This window comes from Nelumbo lutea, chromosome 2 (genome assembly GCF_056320005.1).
Source record: "Nelumbo lutea isolate HS-2025 chromosome 2, American lotus-T2T, whole genome shotgun sequence".
NCBI lineage: Eukaryota > Viridiplantae > Streptophyta > Magnoliopsida > Proteales > Nelumbonaceae > Nelumbo > Nelumbo lutea.
The window spans coordinates 101,367,903-101,385,818 of record NC_142685.1 but is presented as its reverse complement, the minus strand read 5'-3'; the positions used below and the strand labels follow the sequence as shown (position 1 = coordinate 101,385,818).

General features: G+C 35.5%; 1 protein-coding gene and 1 pseudogene across 2 annotated transcripts; one reads left to right on the top strand and one right to left on the bottom strand.

Moving 5' to 3' along the window:
- The first annotated feature begins 208 nt into the window (after positions 1–208).
- Positions 209–8,953, top strand: LOC148872353 (putative wall-associated receptor kinase-like 16; annotated as a pseudogene). Its single transcript, XR_016107901.1, has 3 exons — positions 209–1,072; positions 1,226–1,396; positions 7,457–8,953. The product of XR_016107901.1 is annotated as a putative wall-associated receptor kinase-like 16 (transcript).
- Positions 8,954–9,652: 699 nt separating this feature from the next.
- On the bottom strand, positions 9,653–17,414 carry LOC148872352 (ABC transporter G family member 15-like). Its single transcript, XM_088967578.1, has 10 exons — positions 17,081–17,414; positions 13,029–13,108; positions 12,460–12,921; positions 12,229–12,351; positions 12,052–12,105; positions 11,722–11,853; positions 11,166–11,450; positions 10,794–11,066; positions 10,589–10,696; positions 9,653–10,271 (listed from the first exon to the last, which is right to left on the bottom strand). The coding sequence occupies exons 1-10, from the start codon at positions 17,331–17,333 to the stop codon at positions 9,921–9,923; spliced, it is 2,121 nt and encodes a 706-aa protein (XP_088823704.1). The 5' UTR covers positions 17,334–17,414; the 3' UTR covers positions 9,653–9,920.
- Positions 17,415–17,916: the final 502 nt, after the last annotated feature.

Here is a 17,916-nt window from a genome sequence, read left to right as displayed (position 1 = left end):
TTAAACAGTAAGGATAGTTTAAAATTTTGCCCTTGTTTTTTGTCTCTTGGAAGACGTTCTTGTCCAGCCTTTGTTTCCTGGCATATTCCTCTTTGCTTTTATTTTGTTAATCTACTTTATACATAAAGGGTTAAATCATCCACTGCAAGTGAAGTGTGTGAACTTAAAAGAATGGCCACAAATGTTGGAGGTCTTGTAGGTGGTGGGATGCTTGCGCTCATCTCTTTGTCATTATTAACAGTATCGGCAACAGCAACAACAGCACTACCTATGGTATTGCCTGGATGCAAAGAAAAATGCGGCAATGTTAGCATCCCCTATCCATTCGGCATCGGAGCCAATTGTTACAAAAATTCATGGTTTAACGTATTTTGCAACGACACTTCCAGCAATCCCCCGGAAATGTCATTTGGTGGTGGATGGGATCTCGTAGACATATTGGCTGAAGGCAAAGTTGTTACCAGAGGTTGGTCGATTACCAACTGCTATACTTCCGAAAACGATACCAGATTCTTCTATGGGCACAACTTCACATCGTCCCCGTACTTGTTATCGCAAGAGAGTAACATATTCATAACCCTGGGTTGCGACAACCTTGGCTACTTCATTGGTTCAAGCTTTTATCAGACCATTGGTGGGTGTATGTCATTTTGTAAGACGACCGAAATCAATATAAATGATAAAACAATGGCTGTGAACACCAACCAAAGTGAATGTAATGGCTTCGATTGTTGCAGCACCCCAGTTCCGCCACTCCAGGAATTCTATATTACTGCCAGGCATATAAATAATTTGGGATTTTTGAGAAACAATCCATCGAAAAGATGCGCGACCGCTTTGATAGCCGACAGGAATTGGTTCAGTCTCTCGTCGTATAACGAAAGCGCCGAGATGGAAGTCCCCATGGTGCTGGACTGGGTGATAGAATTTAACAAGACATGCGAATCCGGTGATGTCTCCGTCAACTGCGGCAGCAATACGGATTGCAAGAAACATAGCTCCGGAAATGGATACGTTTGTGAGTGTAAGAAGGGATACCATGGGAACCCTTATCTGCCCCAGGGTTGCCAAGGTACGATTAATTATTTTTCCTTTCCATCCCTCCTCTAAGCAGATGTAGAACAAGTGTAGACCAATGTTTTGTTGTTTGATTCACAGTGTTATCAACAAGTTCTGTTTTTTCATGCCCTCACTAGATTAAATTTATGTTTCATTTTGCTTTTAGATATCGATGAATGTGCAGATCTCAAGGCCAATCCCTGCGATGGGGTTTGCAGGAATACACCAGGGGATTATGTTTGCTCCTGTCCGCCGGGTTATACGGGAGATGGAATGAGACATGGAATTCCTTGTAGAAAGGACAGTTTCATTAACCGCTATCGACCTTGGATAATTGGTAACATCCCCTTCTTTCCTTGTATCTATTATTATTATTATATATATGTACAATGTTCCTCCAATTCATATCTCAACTTTTCCATCCACTCGCCACAAATAATCTAACTCACCATGTGGACAGTAGGAGCCAGTACAGGGGGATATACAATGGATGGGATGTACAAGGGTGGTAAGGACTGGACCGACTGGTAGAGAGTTCCCCCGGCGGTTGAACAATTTTGCTTGTTTATAGGATATGTTTGTTTTGATAGGAAGTTTGGGGTAGTTCTAAGAAATTTCATGAAATTCCTTTCCAACTTTTCCTCTATTTTCTATTTCTCTTATTTTCTTTCAAACTAAACATAATCTTATGCTCTGTTTGGTTTTTGCGATGTAACTAAGAAAATAGCAATATTTCCAAAATATTCTTATTTTTTCATCTCAATAATAGGGATACAGTATTACCAGAAATGAACCCACTAAGGAAATTTTATTGAGGATGGCCAACTTGTTCTTCAAACCCAGGCTTCCAAAAGCTAACAGTCGGCTCTTTGATCATCATTTTCATCTTCTTCGGCAAACATAAGAGCAAAAATTACTTTATTTTTCTTCACCGCTTTGACCTAGGGTTGTTTTGTTCTCTATAAACATCCTTCTTTCCCTCTCTATCTCTCTATTTTCTTGGTCATCAACGATCGGATCTCTGACCGTTGTTTTCATCTTCTACAACGACGGTAAGGGCTAGGTATAAAAATATAATTTAAAAAAAATATATCAAAAACAAAAAATGTAATTATAATAAATTTAATAATATTTGATAATAAAAATATAAAATATAAATAACTTACAAAATAACCAAATAATATTATGAATAAGTAATGGTTAAATGTTTTAAATATAAAAAATTAATACTAAATCATATTTTAAATATTACCTAAAAATAGATTAAATAAAAAATTATGTAATAACATTAAAAAATTTATCAAAGCACAAAATTAATTGTAATAGATTTAATGATATTCGATAATAATAATATAAAATATAAATAATTGAAAAAAATTATATATTATTTAAGTAGTGAAAGTAAATAACTTAGAGGTGTTCACGCTTGTTATTAGTTATTTATTATATTTTTTTTATAAATATATTTTGAGTAATTGTGTATTTTTGTTATTTAACTTTTTAAATTTAATTTGTTGTACTTATTGCATTTATTGTATTTTTTTTATAGTTTATTGATTAATATTTATTAGAGATTAAACTATTTATTAGGGTAACAAGTCGGGCGGGTTGGGCCAGGTTTATGGTCAACCCAGGCTCAAGACCCTAAAATTTGGGCTTAAGGCCCAAGCCCAAACTGATCCTGATCAGGTCAAGCCCAATATTCCTAATTTGAGGCCAGTCCACACTATAATTTGATGCACTTGGGTTGGGCTTGAGCCAGGTCGGGCTTGGGTTGGTCAGTTAACCCACTCTAAAATTTTATATATATATATATATATATATATGTGTGTGTGTGTGTGTGTGTACGTATTTATGTATGTATGTATGTATATGTATATGTATATATATATATATATATATATATATATATATATATATATATATATATATATGTCTAGGTATAAAAATATAATTTAAAAAATATAAAAAAAATGTAATTATAATAGATTTAATAATATTTGATAATAAAAATATAAAATATAAATAACTTAAAAAGTAACTAAATAGTATTATAAATAAGTAATGGTTAAATGTTTTAAATATAAAAAAATTAATACTAAATCATATTTTAAATATTACCTAAAAATAGATTAAATAAAAAATTATGTAATAACATTAAAAAATTTATCAAAGCACAAAATTAATTGTAATAGATTTAATGATATTCGTTAATAATAATATAAAATATAAATAATTGAAAAAAATTATATATTATTTTAGTAGTGAAAGTAGATTAAATAACTTAGAGGTGTCCAAGCTTGTTATTAGTTATTTATTGTATTTTTGTTATAAATCTATTTTGAGTAATTGTGTATTTTTGCTATAAATTTTAATAATATTTGGAGATTAAAATATTGTTATTTGTTAGAGATTAAACTATTAATTTAGCCGAAAGTAGGAGTGTTCACTAGGTGGTTTAATTCGGTTGTAGATTGTTAAGCCAACTAAGCTAATCTGGTCGGATTGGGGAGTTGATCACTCAAAATTGATCGACTATTAATGAAAACTGGCCAATTTGAGTTGTATAGGTCAATGTTTTAAAAACCAACTCGGAGACCGACCCACTTTTGTATTTGGGTCGTGGTCACCAATTAAATTACCTAGGTTGAATGGGTCAAACCATTCCACGTAAACACTATATATTTAACTTTCTCTTAACAAAGTCCATGTATCATACGGGTCCCCACTAGACCTGAAACCAAGGTCAGATGACAGTTCAAATGGTTCAACTAATTGGGTCAATGGCAATTGAAAACATTGGTATATATTTGGTTTGATTTTCAATTTGATTAGTTAGTTCAAAGTATTTATACACTTAAAAAATTAAATTATATATGTGATCAAGTCTGTTCAATTTTTGTTGGTTTGCAAATGGTCAAACCAAAACTAACTTAACTTGGTCGGGTTAGGAAATTGCTGAACCAAACCTGACCGAAAATACTAAAAAGTGACCAACTTGGGTCGAGTTGGGTCAGTTTTGTCAATTTCATGGGTTTGATGAACAACCCTAACTATAATTAATTATTTTTATTTTTGTATTATTAAAATTAGTATATAATAGATAATTAATTATTAATTATTTAAAAATTAAAACATAAAACAATTGTCTACTCTTATGTATTTTTATTATTCAACTTTTGCTTAATAAAGTTCATACATAGCATGGGTCCCTGCTAATAATAAGTTAATTAACAGTATAGACACCTAAGGATGCAAGCCCATAGAATTGAATTTTAATTAGGTATATTTGAATTCGATTGGATAGGATATATCTTATATTCCAGTTTGATTCAAATCCTATAAGATATGAAACGCTCAGAATTGAATTTGACTCAGAAAATTGCCTGATATATGATAATAAATCCTATTCCATTCAATTAGTTATGTTAATTTCATAAGAAAATGAGAAAAGCAAGAAAAAATCAAAGATAAAATGGAGAAGGTTGTCTAGAGTTAGCATTGTATTTGATAGCAAAACCATAAGGGTTAGGGATTAATTACCCATTACCATTTTCTATTCTGGAATTTTAGAGTGAATCTGTGTCCAAGCATGAAAAAAGTGCTCCAGTTCGAATATGCAGCGTAAATGAAGGTTATGGGTTTGAATACGCATGCTCAAGTATTTCTATGATGAAGAAAAGAAATGGAGAATAGAAATAGTTGAGAGAGGAGAAAGAAAGGGAGAAAGGGAGGGAGTTAGAGTACCTTGATGCAGCGAGCCATCGGCATTTGTTGTTGTTCATGACAAATAGATAGGGGTGTTCACGGTTCGATTAATCAAACTATGGGATAATTTTTAAAATCAAACCAGGGTTACCGGTTTTTAAAAAATCGGTAATCAAAACTGAATTGAAGTCGATTGGTTTACCCGTTGATCAGTTCGGTTAACTGTCGATTTGGTTTATTGGTTTTCAGTTTTTTATTATTTATTATAGAAAAATATATAAATATATAATAAAATACTAGAAAAATGTATATATAATATTATATTTTAAATAAAAAATATTATATTATATATTATAAATATATATTTATATATAATGCATATTTATTAACTTATAATATATAAAAAATATAAAATATCTAATATATAAATATATGTACACCAATCGGTTCAATTAACCGTCAGTTTTCTATTTTGGTTAACCAAAACCAAACTTATACCTTCGAATTTTTTAAAATATTGAACCAAAACTAAACCGACTGATTTGATTAACCTAATTTTTGGTTCGGTTTCAAACGAATTTTTCAGCTGATTCGGTTTTTTCTCACCCCTAGGAATAGATGCCGATGGTCTTTAGTGGCGTTAATGTACTGTTAGTTTCCTTCGGGACCCACCCATGTGTTGGGGTCTTTTGCCCAACAAGTGAGTAATTTGAGAAAGGTAAAGATAAATTATCTTATCTTAGTTACATGTTAAAAATCAGTTAATATTCTAATTCGATATTCAATTTGTTTAACTATAATGGGATATTTGGATCCCCTATAATTGAATCAAACCACCCGATGAATTTGCATCCCTCTAGACACTACCATTAATTTTAATTAATTAGTCAAGTCAATATAACTGTAAGTAAAGTTGAAAATTCGTTCTAATACAAGAAATTAATATAAGTCAACAATATACTAATGAAATATAAATATTAAACAAATAATCTAAATAGTAATTAATATAAATAAAATGATTAAATTACAATTAATATTTGAGTAACTACATTAATAAATGATGTCTAAACCTAATTAACTAATTTGATTTTATGGCAAATAATCCATAAACCATTTATTAGGGACATCTCTTGAAATAAGTTATAATTCTTTGTCTGAACATGAAAATCATAGGAACAAATTCGGGCCAATTGGGTTATGTTGGATCGACCCAGGTCAAACCCTAAATGTAAAAACCTTGGGCTTGGACTTAGCCCAAGTCAAGGTCGAACCTGAGTCTATCAATCCAAGCCAAACCTAATATTAACCCAACACATCTCACGTTGGACTCAGACTCAATCTCGGATTGGAACAAGTTTGTCTTAGATGGGCTTATGTAGGTTGGTTAGTTTTGAAAGAACTTAAGAATACATTTTTGTATATTCATTTTTTTATTGGGATTTATGGCCCAATGTGGGAGTAGAAATGTAGAATTGATATCAATAACAATAACTATTGATTGATGTATTGTTAAAGGGGTTACAATCATATATGACTAGATGAATTATAAGTCAAATGAAAATAAGTTTTTTTTTTTTTGTCTGAGCATAAACAGCTTTGGAACATCAAATGGTTCCTACGGTTTTGTCTAACAAATGGGGTCCAACTAGTACCCAATTAGAGATTTCTCCAGACTAGTGGCATATTATTTTTTCAAGAAAGAGCAATTCAAAAGTGGTTATTCCCACTAATAAAACAATGAAACTTTATCAATATGTGTCTCCCAATTAATAAAAAGTATGAGCTCCAAATGGTAGTCACCTTCATCCTTAAAAATGTTAGTTATTTCCACTAAAAAACTCTTTTCAAATAATGTAAGATCCATGAAATGGGTTATTATTTACAAATCAAACTTCATTTAATCTCTTAAATTAAATAACAAATTTATATACTGAAAAATATCAAATAAAATAATAACCTAAATTTACAACATAAAAGGTGGGTGTCAAACAAAATTTATAAGAGTACATGAATAAAAAATATCAGAAAGCAGGGCCCATAGTTAGTATGAGGGTCATTCTCTAGTAAGTGTTTTAAAAGCCAACCTGGAAATGAAACCGCCTTTGTGTTTGAATGAGGGGTCATCAATTTGACGTTTTGATCAAGTGGACTAATCCATTATGTCATATATATAATTAAAAAAATAGTAATAATATAGAAAGAAGATTAATTACACACTAACCTAGTCAATTGGTTCAGCACTTCGACTGCGGACTGGGTCAACAGGTTGTTGTCCAAGCAACATTTTTGGCAAGAAAGCAACTCACGGTGAAATTTACCCAAAGATGTGTCTGGGTGATGGATCAAATGGTCTGACCGCTTGGTTTAACCATGGGTTATGAAATTTGTTCATTATTTTTGGAAGAGATGGTGGGGATCGATTTTATGGCTTTTTCTTAGTTTGATAATAAGAGCGCTTGCCCAAGCAAAGCGAAAATATGTGATCATCAGCTAAAAAGTGGAATATTAATCATCAAAGACTTAGATCACAAAACATATTCAGGAATAAGTTTAGAATAATAATCTTGATATAGAATGGACAAATTTTACTTGTCTCAGTTAGTTTATAACTCAATTTTGATATACTTATTAAATTATTTCAATCGTTTTGAGTAAAAGCTTCACTATTTGATTTTTCTTGATTGTGTAGGTGTTGGCTCTAGTTTGGCTCTACTGCTAGCAGTCTTAGCTAGCATATGCTTTTACCAATTACACAAGAAAATGAAAAGTAAAAAAATCAAAGAGAAGTTCTTCAAGCAAAATGGTGGCTTATTATTGCAACAACAAATATCTTCGGAGGAGGGAAATGTTGAGCAAGCCAAAATATTCCATGCCGAAGAGTTGGAGAAAGCAACAGATCACTATAACGTGAACCGAATTCTTGGCCAAGGGGGTCAAGGTACAGTATACAAAGGTATGTTAACCGATGGAAGAATTGTGGCAATTAAGAAGTCTAAAAAAGTGGATGAGAGTCAAATTGAACAATTCATCAATGAGGTTGTTATACTCTCACAGATTAATCATAGAAATGTGGTTAAGTTGCTAGGCTGCTGCTTGGAAACAGAAGTTCTCTACTAGTTTATGAGTTCATTCCTTGTGGAACCCTTTTCCATCATATCCATGATCAAAGTGACAACATGTCATGTACATGGAATAATCGATTAAGAAATGGTACAGAAGTTGCAGGAGCACTTTCTTACTTACATTCAGCAGCTTCTACACCAATATATCATAGAGATGTAAAATCTACAAACATACTCTTGGATGATAAATATAGAGCCAAAGTTTCAGATTTTGGAACTTCAAGGTCAATTGCAGTTGATAAAACCCATTTAACCACTGCAGTACATGGGACCTTTGGGTACTTGGACCCTGAGTACTACCAATCAAGCCAATTCACAGAGAAAAGTGATGTTTATAGTTTTGGAGTAGTTCTTGTAGAGCTTTTGACTGGAAAGGAGCCAATTTTTTTATCGAGGCCAGGAGAACAGAGAAGCTTAGCAACTTATTTCCTAACTTCAATAGAGGAGAACCGTCTCTTTGAGATTCTTGATGCACAAGTGGTAAAGGAGGGTGAAAAGGTAGAAGTTGAGGCAGTTGCTTACCTTGCAAAGAGGTGCTTGAATTTGAATGGAAAAAGAAGACCAACAATGAAGGAAGTCACTATCGAGTTAGAGGGGTTGAGAATATCTAAAGGCCAAGCATTTGTTCAAGAAACCCATCAAGAAGTGGAGTGCTTTATAAGGCAATCATCAAACCTATGGGATACTGGTTCAACTTCAACTGGATATGGAAGTTTAGAGAATAATATTGGATTGCCGTTGGATGATAAACCACTATTGCATAACACATCATCTTATTCTTGCTGAGTTGGTGTTTGAAAATTGGTAATGTTTTATTTGAAGAATAATAAGGATACAAACTAGTCAAACTCATGGCTGCTCCAAATGCATCATTTACTAAACATCAGAATGTTTTTGTGGGCCAATGTGTTACATTATTTTCACCCACTAGGGCCCACACGATGTTTCTGATGAGCGGTATGTGATGTACCTCTAGCTGCTAGAACCTTGACTCACTTGTTGGATTAGGCACTGTTTGTTTAATAACTATTGCTGAATTGACTGAACTGAAATGCTTATTTCTTTTGGTGGACAAAGCAGTATATTCAGTTATTTATGTGTAGAAATTTGCCAAAATGTCTGTACCAAGTAGAAATTTCAAAAAATCGTTAGATTAACTCAATGAGGTTTTAGCACCACCACTGCTAATGAAGAGGTTAAACCCTTATGAGAAGATAACTGATTTAGATTTTGGTACCTGTTTAATTTGAGGAAATGCTTATTGTGTGCATATTGCAACTAGGGCTGTCAATGGGTAAGGTCTACCCGACTGATACAACTGAACTGATCATGGTGGTTCTGATTCTGTAGTTTTATCCCAATTAATAAATGGATCAAGATCTTCTTGCTGTTCCAAATCAATTTGGAACTGATACAACTGCTAGGGAGACCTCGATTTGGCACCTTGGCAATTGAGGGAGACCTCGGCTCGGAACTTTGGCTGCTTGAGAGATCTGCAATCAAAGGTAGCCGAGCTTGAACTTCCGATCTTTTGACTTGAGCCGAGCTCGAGAGCTCAAGTCTCTAATTCGAATCGAGCTCGAGCCTGATAGTTTATGAGTGAGCCCCTACAACACAGGGCCCCCTCCGCTAGTTTATTTATTTATTTAGAGCTGTCTGGTTTTCTACATTTCTTCAGTAGTCAAAACAATGGAGAAGAATTAGTGTATGTAAGTCATCTAATAGTTTGCTGCAGTAATGAAAATCTAAGAAGAGTCACTACATAAATAATAAAAAGGTTTTTTTTTTTTCTTCTTGAGAGATAGGCATATACAGAGGAAGCACTCTAAGGAGGACTATTTATATAAAGATACAGTTATCTGCCATCTGGATTGTAATAACAGATGGACTGGTACATGTTAATGCTAACATTTCGCCTAGATGGACCACATTGAATTTCTTGTGCAGATTAAAACATCTGCATGAGAGATACAGATAATAATCAACTCAATGAGAGAGTAAGTTGTACCATGATATTAGAAGCAATCACTGCTAAGGAAATGGAGAACTTAAACCCTCATCAGAAGTTAATTGGTGAAGGTTCTGGTGCCTCTTGGAGGAGACTGTTGACCTGAATAAATGCCTCTTTTGAAGATGATGAAGAGTCCCTTTGGCATAGAGGCTGCGTAATAATGGTGTTGCCTTCTCATTGAACTTGAGTATAATGAGGAATAGGATTCTGTAAGCTATTAGTATGAGTATAACAATGGAAAGGTCCCACCATTTGGAGTGATCCAGTTGAATCCCTAACATCTTTTGGATGATATCCTCACCCTTCAGCTTTGGTTCACCAGGCGAGGAAGGGTAGAATTCAAGCCCAATCAGATCATTCTTGTATGCACCCTGATTCATACATTTTGAAACAAAAAATTCACATCACCTATTAACCATCAGCATTCCCAACTGACTGCCACAAGGGCATTGATGATTGATGACTTCTGAACTAGATTATTCACTATTTCATTTATTTGAGAACAATTCAATGGATTGCAAGGTCATGACTATAGATTCTGAGCGAATAATTTGTGCAGAAAAGGAAAATAGGATTAACCTATAAAATGCTTTGCTTTGGTCATCAATGGTTCCACATTTACAGTTTTCCCTGCTTGTAGTATTCATTGTAATCGTATAAATTAACAAAAATGAGTTCCAATATTTACCTGTAATGCCCATGAACTAAAATTCACATATGAAATCGGGTAGCGCCAGAAGGGTTTGGGAAGATCACGAAGCAAGCGAAAGAACCCAGATGTCATCATCAGAATTGCCTAATAACCATTGAGACATTATTATAATGAGACCACAACAACCATAGGATTCATGATGACAATGAAGAACACAAAGCTTTAGGGTTCTGATACTTACAATTATTCCAGCTCCAGTTATGACTCCCAACAAGAAATTGGGAACCAATGATGCAACAACCATCATGCAACTCTCTATGGCAGAAATACAGCTGAAGACAGCAATGCAGAAGTAGGCAAAGTGGGAGAAGCCTGGATGATACTTCACCATGCAATATGTTATGGTTCCACTGGCAAATGACATTGCAAACAAGAAAGGAAATGATGAAAGGAAGTTGGATAGAATGAAAACAGCATTCCCATAATGTCCACTGAGCCTCTCTCGGTAAAACACCTGTTAGATAAATTTTAAGGCATTAACCAAAGCTCTATGTAACAATGTTTCCATGTTTCTTTTTCTGATTCGTACAATGAATTGTGTGAGATTAGTTACCTTCATTTCTTCAATGAAAGATGGGAAACCTCCAATGGACATGAAAGTCATGTAACCCACAATGAATCCACCACTTGACCCTCTAGCAAGTATTGCAGAATAGCTGGTACCTACATCATAAAAGATGGTACCAACGCACATGGATACCAAAATATAGACTACGATCCTTAACCAGTAATATCCAATATCTCTAGACATGTTCACAGAAGACCTCCGTGTCAATGTTGTGAGCTGTTTCCACCAGCTCGCTTCACTTCCACTGTATGGTTCTATGGTCGGCCCTTCCTGCATTTACAATTTGATATTGAAGGTTACCCACAAAGCTGTTTAGACTTAAAATTTAGATTGTCAAAGCAATTATATGTTGGCAATATTGCATACATTTGTTTTCTTACTAGAATCCCTCTTAACAATGTAATGAAGTTTTTATTCCATTAAGGCCTACTGTCTATCAATTCAAGCATATTAGCATATATACACCAAAGAAGGAACAGATCATATTCCATATAGGAAAACCATATGATAGGCCTGCTCTTCTATGGCTTGAGAAACCTACAATATGTGTGATTTCATGAATCCGCTTCCTTGCCCTTATTGCATATTTTGAGCACTTGTATTTCTGAATGAGTATCCCTTTGATCTCTGAAGTTGGAAGGTTCCTGAAGGGATCAGATGATGTAGTAATTTCCTGTAGCAAACATGAAAAAATAGATATAAACAAATTAAAAACATGAATCTGAAGTTGGTACATTCATTCTGAGACCCTCCCAAACACTAAAACTGCAAATTGAGAAGAACTGGAGATCACTTCAAACCTAGAGAACAATGAAATTCGGAGGTTTGCTATGTTGATAAAATGTGAATTTTGATGCCATAGACTACACACCTGAGTTTGAAATCCCTCTTCAACTTCTAACATGGTAGCCGCTAACCTGCTTGCCTGCCAAGATTAAAAAGAAGAATGGAAAAAAATCAGGAAATATTAAAACAGGGGTGTTAAGAAACAGGCTCAATTCGGCTGTTCGAGTGAAGAAGAAATGTAGAATTTAAAGCTACCACATACAAGGATTCTCTGAGATCCGATCAGAGTGGCAGTTACAACGTCGAAGTCAGAATTTATACAGCGAAGGAAGTGATCAGAAGGATTCCTTCTACTAGGACAAGGAAATCCAGCTTCAGCAAAGAACTGTTGCAGCAAATAACGAAATTAGACTCCCACGTATTTCTAATATCACCCCACGTATACAGGGCCATTTCCATCCATGAAAAGAAATTAACCAACTTTGTAGAGTACCTGCACGGCCAACTTTGCTTCTCCAAAATAAACAACTTCTCCACCTGAAAGGAGGAACAAATCGTCGAACAGTTCAAAGACTTCGCTACTTGGCTGGTGGATGGAGGAGACAACTGTTCTTCCATCATGGGCTATATTTCTCAGAGTCTGAATCACAAAGAAAGCCGAAGCACTGTCGAGTCCACTACTGGGCTCGTCAAGAAACAAGAGACGAGGGCGTGTAAGGATCTCGATTGCAATGCTTAGTCTCTTCTTCTCTCCACCACTGATACCCCTCAAATGCCAGTTCCCTATCAATTTGTCTGCACATTCTTGGAGACCCATCTCCATGATTGTGCCGTCTACCACTGCATTTATCTCTTCTTTGCTCATGGTAGTAGGAAGCCTCAAATGAGCTGAGTACGTGATTGTTTCTCTGACAGTGAGAGTTCCCATTAATACATCCTCTTGAGTCACATAAGCCTGAAATTTCACACACAGAGGACACAGAACATATTCTTAGCCAAAAATTGGTAAAACAAGAGAACATAGATCACCATTTGTATTAATTAATGAAGCTTCACACTTACAGCTACACCATAGTCTAGCCTTCTCTTCTTCCCATTGAGGAGAACATTTCCAGTCATAATTACATTTTTTGAGAGTCTCCCTATTCAAAGATCAAAGTTCATTAAAATAGAGAAAGCAGTAGCAACTGAATTACCGAACTAACAACAAATGCGTAAATTAGATATCTTGCTAGGCTCCTTCCCGGGATGGAACCTAGCGTTCTCTGAACGAAACAAATCTAATACAGGACTCAGCTTGCTCTTAGAACAGTTCAGAACTCGTGGCATGGTCCATATCAAAATGTTGATGACAATGTATGAGCTTTTTGTTTTTGACTTCAGACTATTTTGAAATATTAACCAATTTCAACAAAGGAAAATAAACAATTTGCAGGGAAAACCCTACTTCGCAATGTTTGGTGTAAATGCCCATGGAAAATGGGAAAATGTTAGGTTGAGTATAAATGCATATGATTTACCTCCCAATTTCATTTTTACCGGTGTAAAACTGTAAATGCATACGGTGAAAATAGGCTGAGTGGATAGCTGTACAAGGGGCTGTGGAAAAATCCAGTCATAATAACAATGTCCTATACCATAGAGAATGAGTGGTTGTGGATCACACGTATTTAATGACTGGCGTAGTTCATTATCATTGTTCCACAGTCTGCTACACAATCATTGCCTTCAGCTAACCCGAACTCCTTATATCAATAAGATTGGAGGTAAGAGAAGGCTTATTTGTTTGGGAGTGAGATCGGGAGCAAAATAATATAGGATAAAAAGTACAGTTTTAAATCACTTTATACGAGAGAGAATTGAATGTAGACAGAAGGTGGGGTAAATTTTGCATCACTTTTTCTATATGCAAAATTAACACTGTCAATGAGTGCAAATAGGACAGAAAGTACAAATTTTGCATTAAATGGGAGTGTGAATCATAGTTCCAAACAAACAAAAGCAAAAGTGAAACAAAAGTAAACTGGGTGCAAAAACTTGTATCCAGTTCAAATTTGCACTGCAATTAAAAAAAAACCTAAGGCTGTGTTTGGTTGCAGTGCAAATTTATTTGAACTGATGTAAAACTATGACAATGCAAATGTTTTGGGTGTAAATTTTTATTTATTTTTGTTTTAATTTTTACCTTATTTTTGTTTGGTTTCAGTACAAATGAAGTAAAATAAGGTCTAAAGCAGAATAAAGTAAAATCCAAAACAAAATCAAACCAAATTTTGCATGTCTTTTCATTTACATTCTCATACATTTGTACTAGTGCAAATAAAATTGCACTGCAACCAAACACAGCCAACTTTTTATCTCTGATTTTTACAAAACCAAACATAGCTTTGAACTAGTTAGTCCAAAAAACAAGAATGTACCCTTTTGAGAAAAAATATGTTATTGAGAAAAATTGAAACTTTGAATTCCTGCTAACACTTTTGGGGCAAGGTTTTTAAAATCGAACCAGACAACGAACCAGTCAGGGGTCTGGTTCCTAGGGCGAATGGTTCAACCATTTGAACTGAATGGATGGCTCATTCTGACAAAAAAAATAAAAAATAAAAAATAAACAACCAAATCATTGAATGGTTCAACTTCTCAGATCAGCGGTTTACTGACCAAATCAACAGTTTTAGAAAAATAACGATTCTGGGTTAAAACAGAACCGATTCCCCGTTTTCCGGTCTAATTTTGAAAACCATGCTTCGGAGAAACACAAAAACCAAACTGGGTTATAGAAATAGCATAAAGTGGAAATGCAACTTGGTGGGCTCGGATTGGGCTTTCCTCAAAATTTGAATGAATCCGGCCCTAAAGACCAAGCACGAAACAGTATAATCAAGTTGCCCCTCAATTTGTGGGGCAGGTAATACGCACTGATTTTATGATTTCTATGCTTAGTGTACACAGATTCCCATATCGAATGGATGGTTTACAAGTGGCAGTAAATGATTGGTAAAGTGTGGAAGATCTCAGATTAACCTGTTTAGTAGACTTTTTCTTTCCAATACATTCTTATAGCAGTTACATAGCTGTACTACTAGGGCCCAGGCCTATTAAATGGATGGGCTAAACCCGGCCTCAGCCAGCCCAATGACCCTTATATCCTATTCCTATCATCTTATGTCAACCAGGGCAATTTACACTTCTACAAACCATGGTCTAGAATCAAGAGACAAACAGAAAATTCCTTTCTTTCCAATACATTCTTATGAGCAATGACATTGAATGAATCAATTATGAGAGTCCAAGTACGCATTCAACTTGGGTGGGCTAAAAATTTGAAGGGCCCGGCCCAAGCCCAACAGTCAAATGCAGTGTGAAATTGTTCGAATTCACATCCGCACCCTATAGAGCGCATCCCACGTACACGGTACACCCCACAGTACATCCCAACCATGTTGGGAACAGAACATATCCCATGATAAGTATAGAAAATATTTTCAATGTGCGTGTGGGGTGCATGTGGGGTGCCAATCTGAAGTCAAATTCTTCAAGGAATGAATTGGAAAATGAATAAAATAGAGGAAAAGTATTACCGGCCCCTTGCAAAATAAATAAAATAAAATAGAGGAAAAGTATAAACCATGCCTCTATTAGTAATTGGAAAATGAAAAGGCATGAATTTGTAATTTATAACAGTGATTTTATTCCCAAAAGAAATAGACAAAAATTATACAAAAAAAAAAAACTCTAGAGAGAATTAAAAAGAATATGAAATGAAGGAAAACTAATACTTTCTTTGAAGATTATGTTGAATAGGAAAGCAAATCGAGTCAGATCTGATACCCACCTTATGCTCCCAACAGGCCACTGAAGCTGCACATTGAGCCCATGAATGAGAAAGAAGATGTTCCCAATGTACGGCTGCAATGACCTCTTGGGATGGTATTGGGAGCCATTGTTGGTAGCAGATCCCTACCCAAACAAATCATATTCCTAGCTGGTGTTTGGCTTTAACCTGGAAAATAAATCTTTTCATAGTTGAGGAACATATGAGTGTCTTTTCATAGTTGAGGAACATATGAGTGTTGCAAAATATGAATTTAGAAAACCAACCTTGTCTGAAAAATGACTTGTGAAAAATTAATTAAGTAATGTCATTTTCCTCCTAGTACTCACTTTTGAAAAATGTCTGTCCTCCACGCTACCATTTTTCCTACAATCAAACACAAATTTCCTGGAAATCATTTTTTCCTTTACTTTTAGGTGCAAGCAAACAGGAGCTTCATATCATCCGATACACCATTCCACCACCCAAACAAAAATAGGTATACCTTCTTCTATAGGCATATGGATTAAGAACCCCCTGTTACTGGCTTGAAAGTTGTCTTTGAGGAATGACTTAATCCACCTTTTTGCATTAAAAAAAAAAAGACCAAGTTTGCGTAATAAAATTCCAACTTCCAAGTATTGCCATAACCCAGTAAACCCTAGGTAGGCCGAGTGAAAATTGAAGATTTCCTGTTGAGGGAGTAGGGTGAGTTTGGGCTTGTTTTAGCCCTGTCCGGCCCAGCCCAAGTCAAAGCCCTAATTGGCCTCTGCACAGATTCGTTCAGGGTGGGTCACTTACTATATATCTCCCCTCCACTCCATAGTCCAGCCTACCTCGGACATTCCCACGCCATGAATCAGCATGCTCTGATAATTAATCTCAACATGCATCCTTGGACATGAAAAACACAGCGGAAGAAATCCAGTAAAATGGAAATGCAATACTGCAATTCATTCACTAGATACTGATCACAAAATCTGGGCAAATCGAACATTTGTCGAATGTTTATTAGGAAGATGAGACCCACTCAACCCTGAACATAGCACAGAAACAGAAGGTTCAAGCGTTGCACCCTCACCACGTGGTCTCATTTCTTAGTCGGTCAGTCCAACTTACACACAAAAGACCCAGAATAATATTACTGTGGATGTCATTGGACGGAAAAGTGAAGTAAAACCACCGATGAATGAAACAGAGAAATCAGGATTCATGTAAGGAGTTCCTTCTCTTGGAGACAGACTAGCCATGAAAGATGATGCATGAATAGAGATAGAAGGGAATGAGTTTAAGTTATTACCTGCCAATGAGTCAAGCAAGGTGGATTTGCCTGACCCAGAAGGACCCATTATGGCCATGATCCGCCCAGGTTCTGCACACCCACTAAGCCCATGAAGCAACCTCTTTGGCCGGCCATTGCCAAAGTTTGGCAGGACGACAGTTAAATCTTCCCAAACCAAGCACATTCCCCTCTCCTCTTTGCTGCCTGAGACACCAGTCTCCGGCCCGGCCACGCCCACGGCTACGGCCGCACTAACCGCTTCAACCTCCATTTCTTACTACCACCACCCCAGAAGATCGGCTGATGAAGTGCTCTTTTCCAGTGCTGAAGTAAGAGGAAAATAAGGGCGAGGATGTTGACAAGCTAGAGGAAGCAAACAGAGTTCAATCAATCTCCCCTGGGACCACTGATGGCTTTCGTCAGACCTTCTATTGAATGCTGCCATGGGTAGAACGCAGGGGTTGGTGATGGTCCTAGTCAGAATTGATTACATCTCTTCCTTTCTATTTTACTGCTCAGAGTATTCATTCAACCGGGAGGAATTGTTGGTTAGTAGTTTATAATGTACGGGTGCATACATGTGCATAGCAATGAATGACATGTTATATTACTTTGCATCTCCTTTTGACTCTTTCTAATACAAATTTGAAAACCGATGCAAAATCTTTAACAATTGAGAAAATGTTGTGTTCCCAATACCAACAGCATACTCCCTCATGAAAAGTGACTCGTGCAAGAGCTCTATCTGATCTACTGGAGATCGGTGCTCATCAGTGTTGGGTGGGCTCCACTGACAATACACAGAGTTGATCTCAGTGTCATTAGAGTTGATATTAATGGAGCATTCTGTGGTT

Bases quoted from the DNA above. Each gene is read 5' to 3' on its own strand.
- LOC148872352 (XM_088967578.1), bottom strand. From the start codon at position 17,333: ATGGAGGTTGAAGCGGTTAGTGCGGCCGTAGCCGTGGGCGTGGCCGGG. The intron at 12,352-12,459 runs GTACTCTACAAA...TTGCTGCAACAG, and splicing joins AAGCAAAGTTGGCCGTGCAG to TTCTTTGCTGAAGCTGGATT. The intron at 11,067-11,165 runs GTAACTAATCTC...TTTATCTAACAG, and splicing joins CTTTCATTGAAGAAATGAAG to GTGTTTTACCGAGAGAGGCT.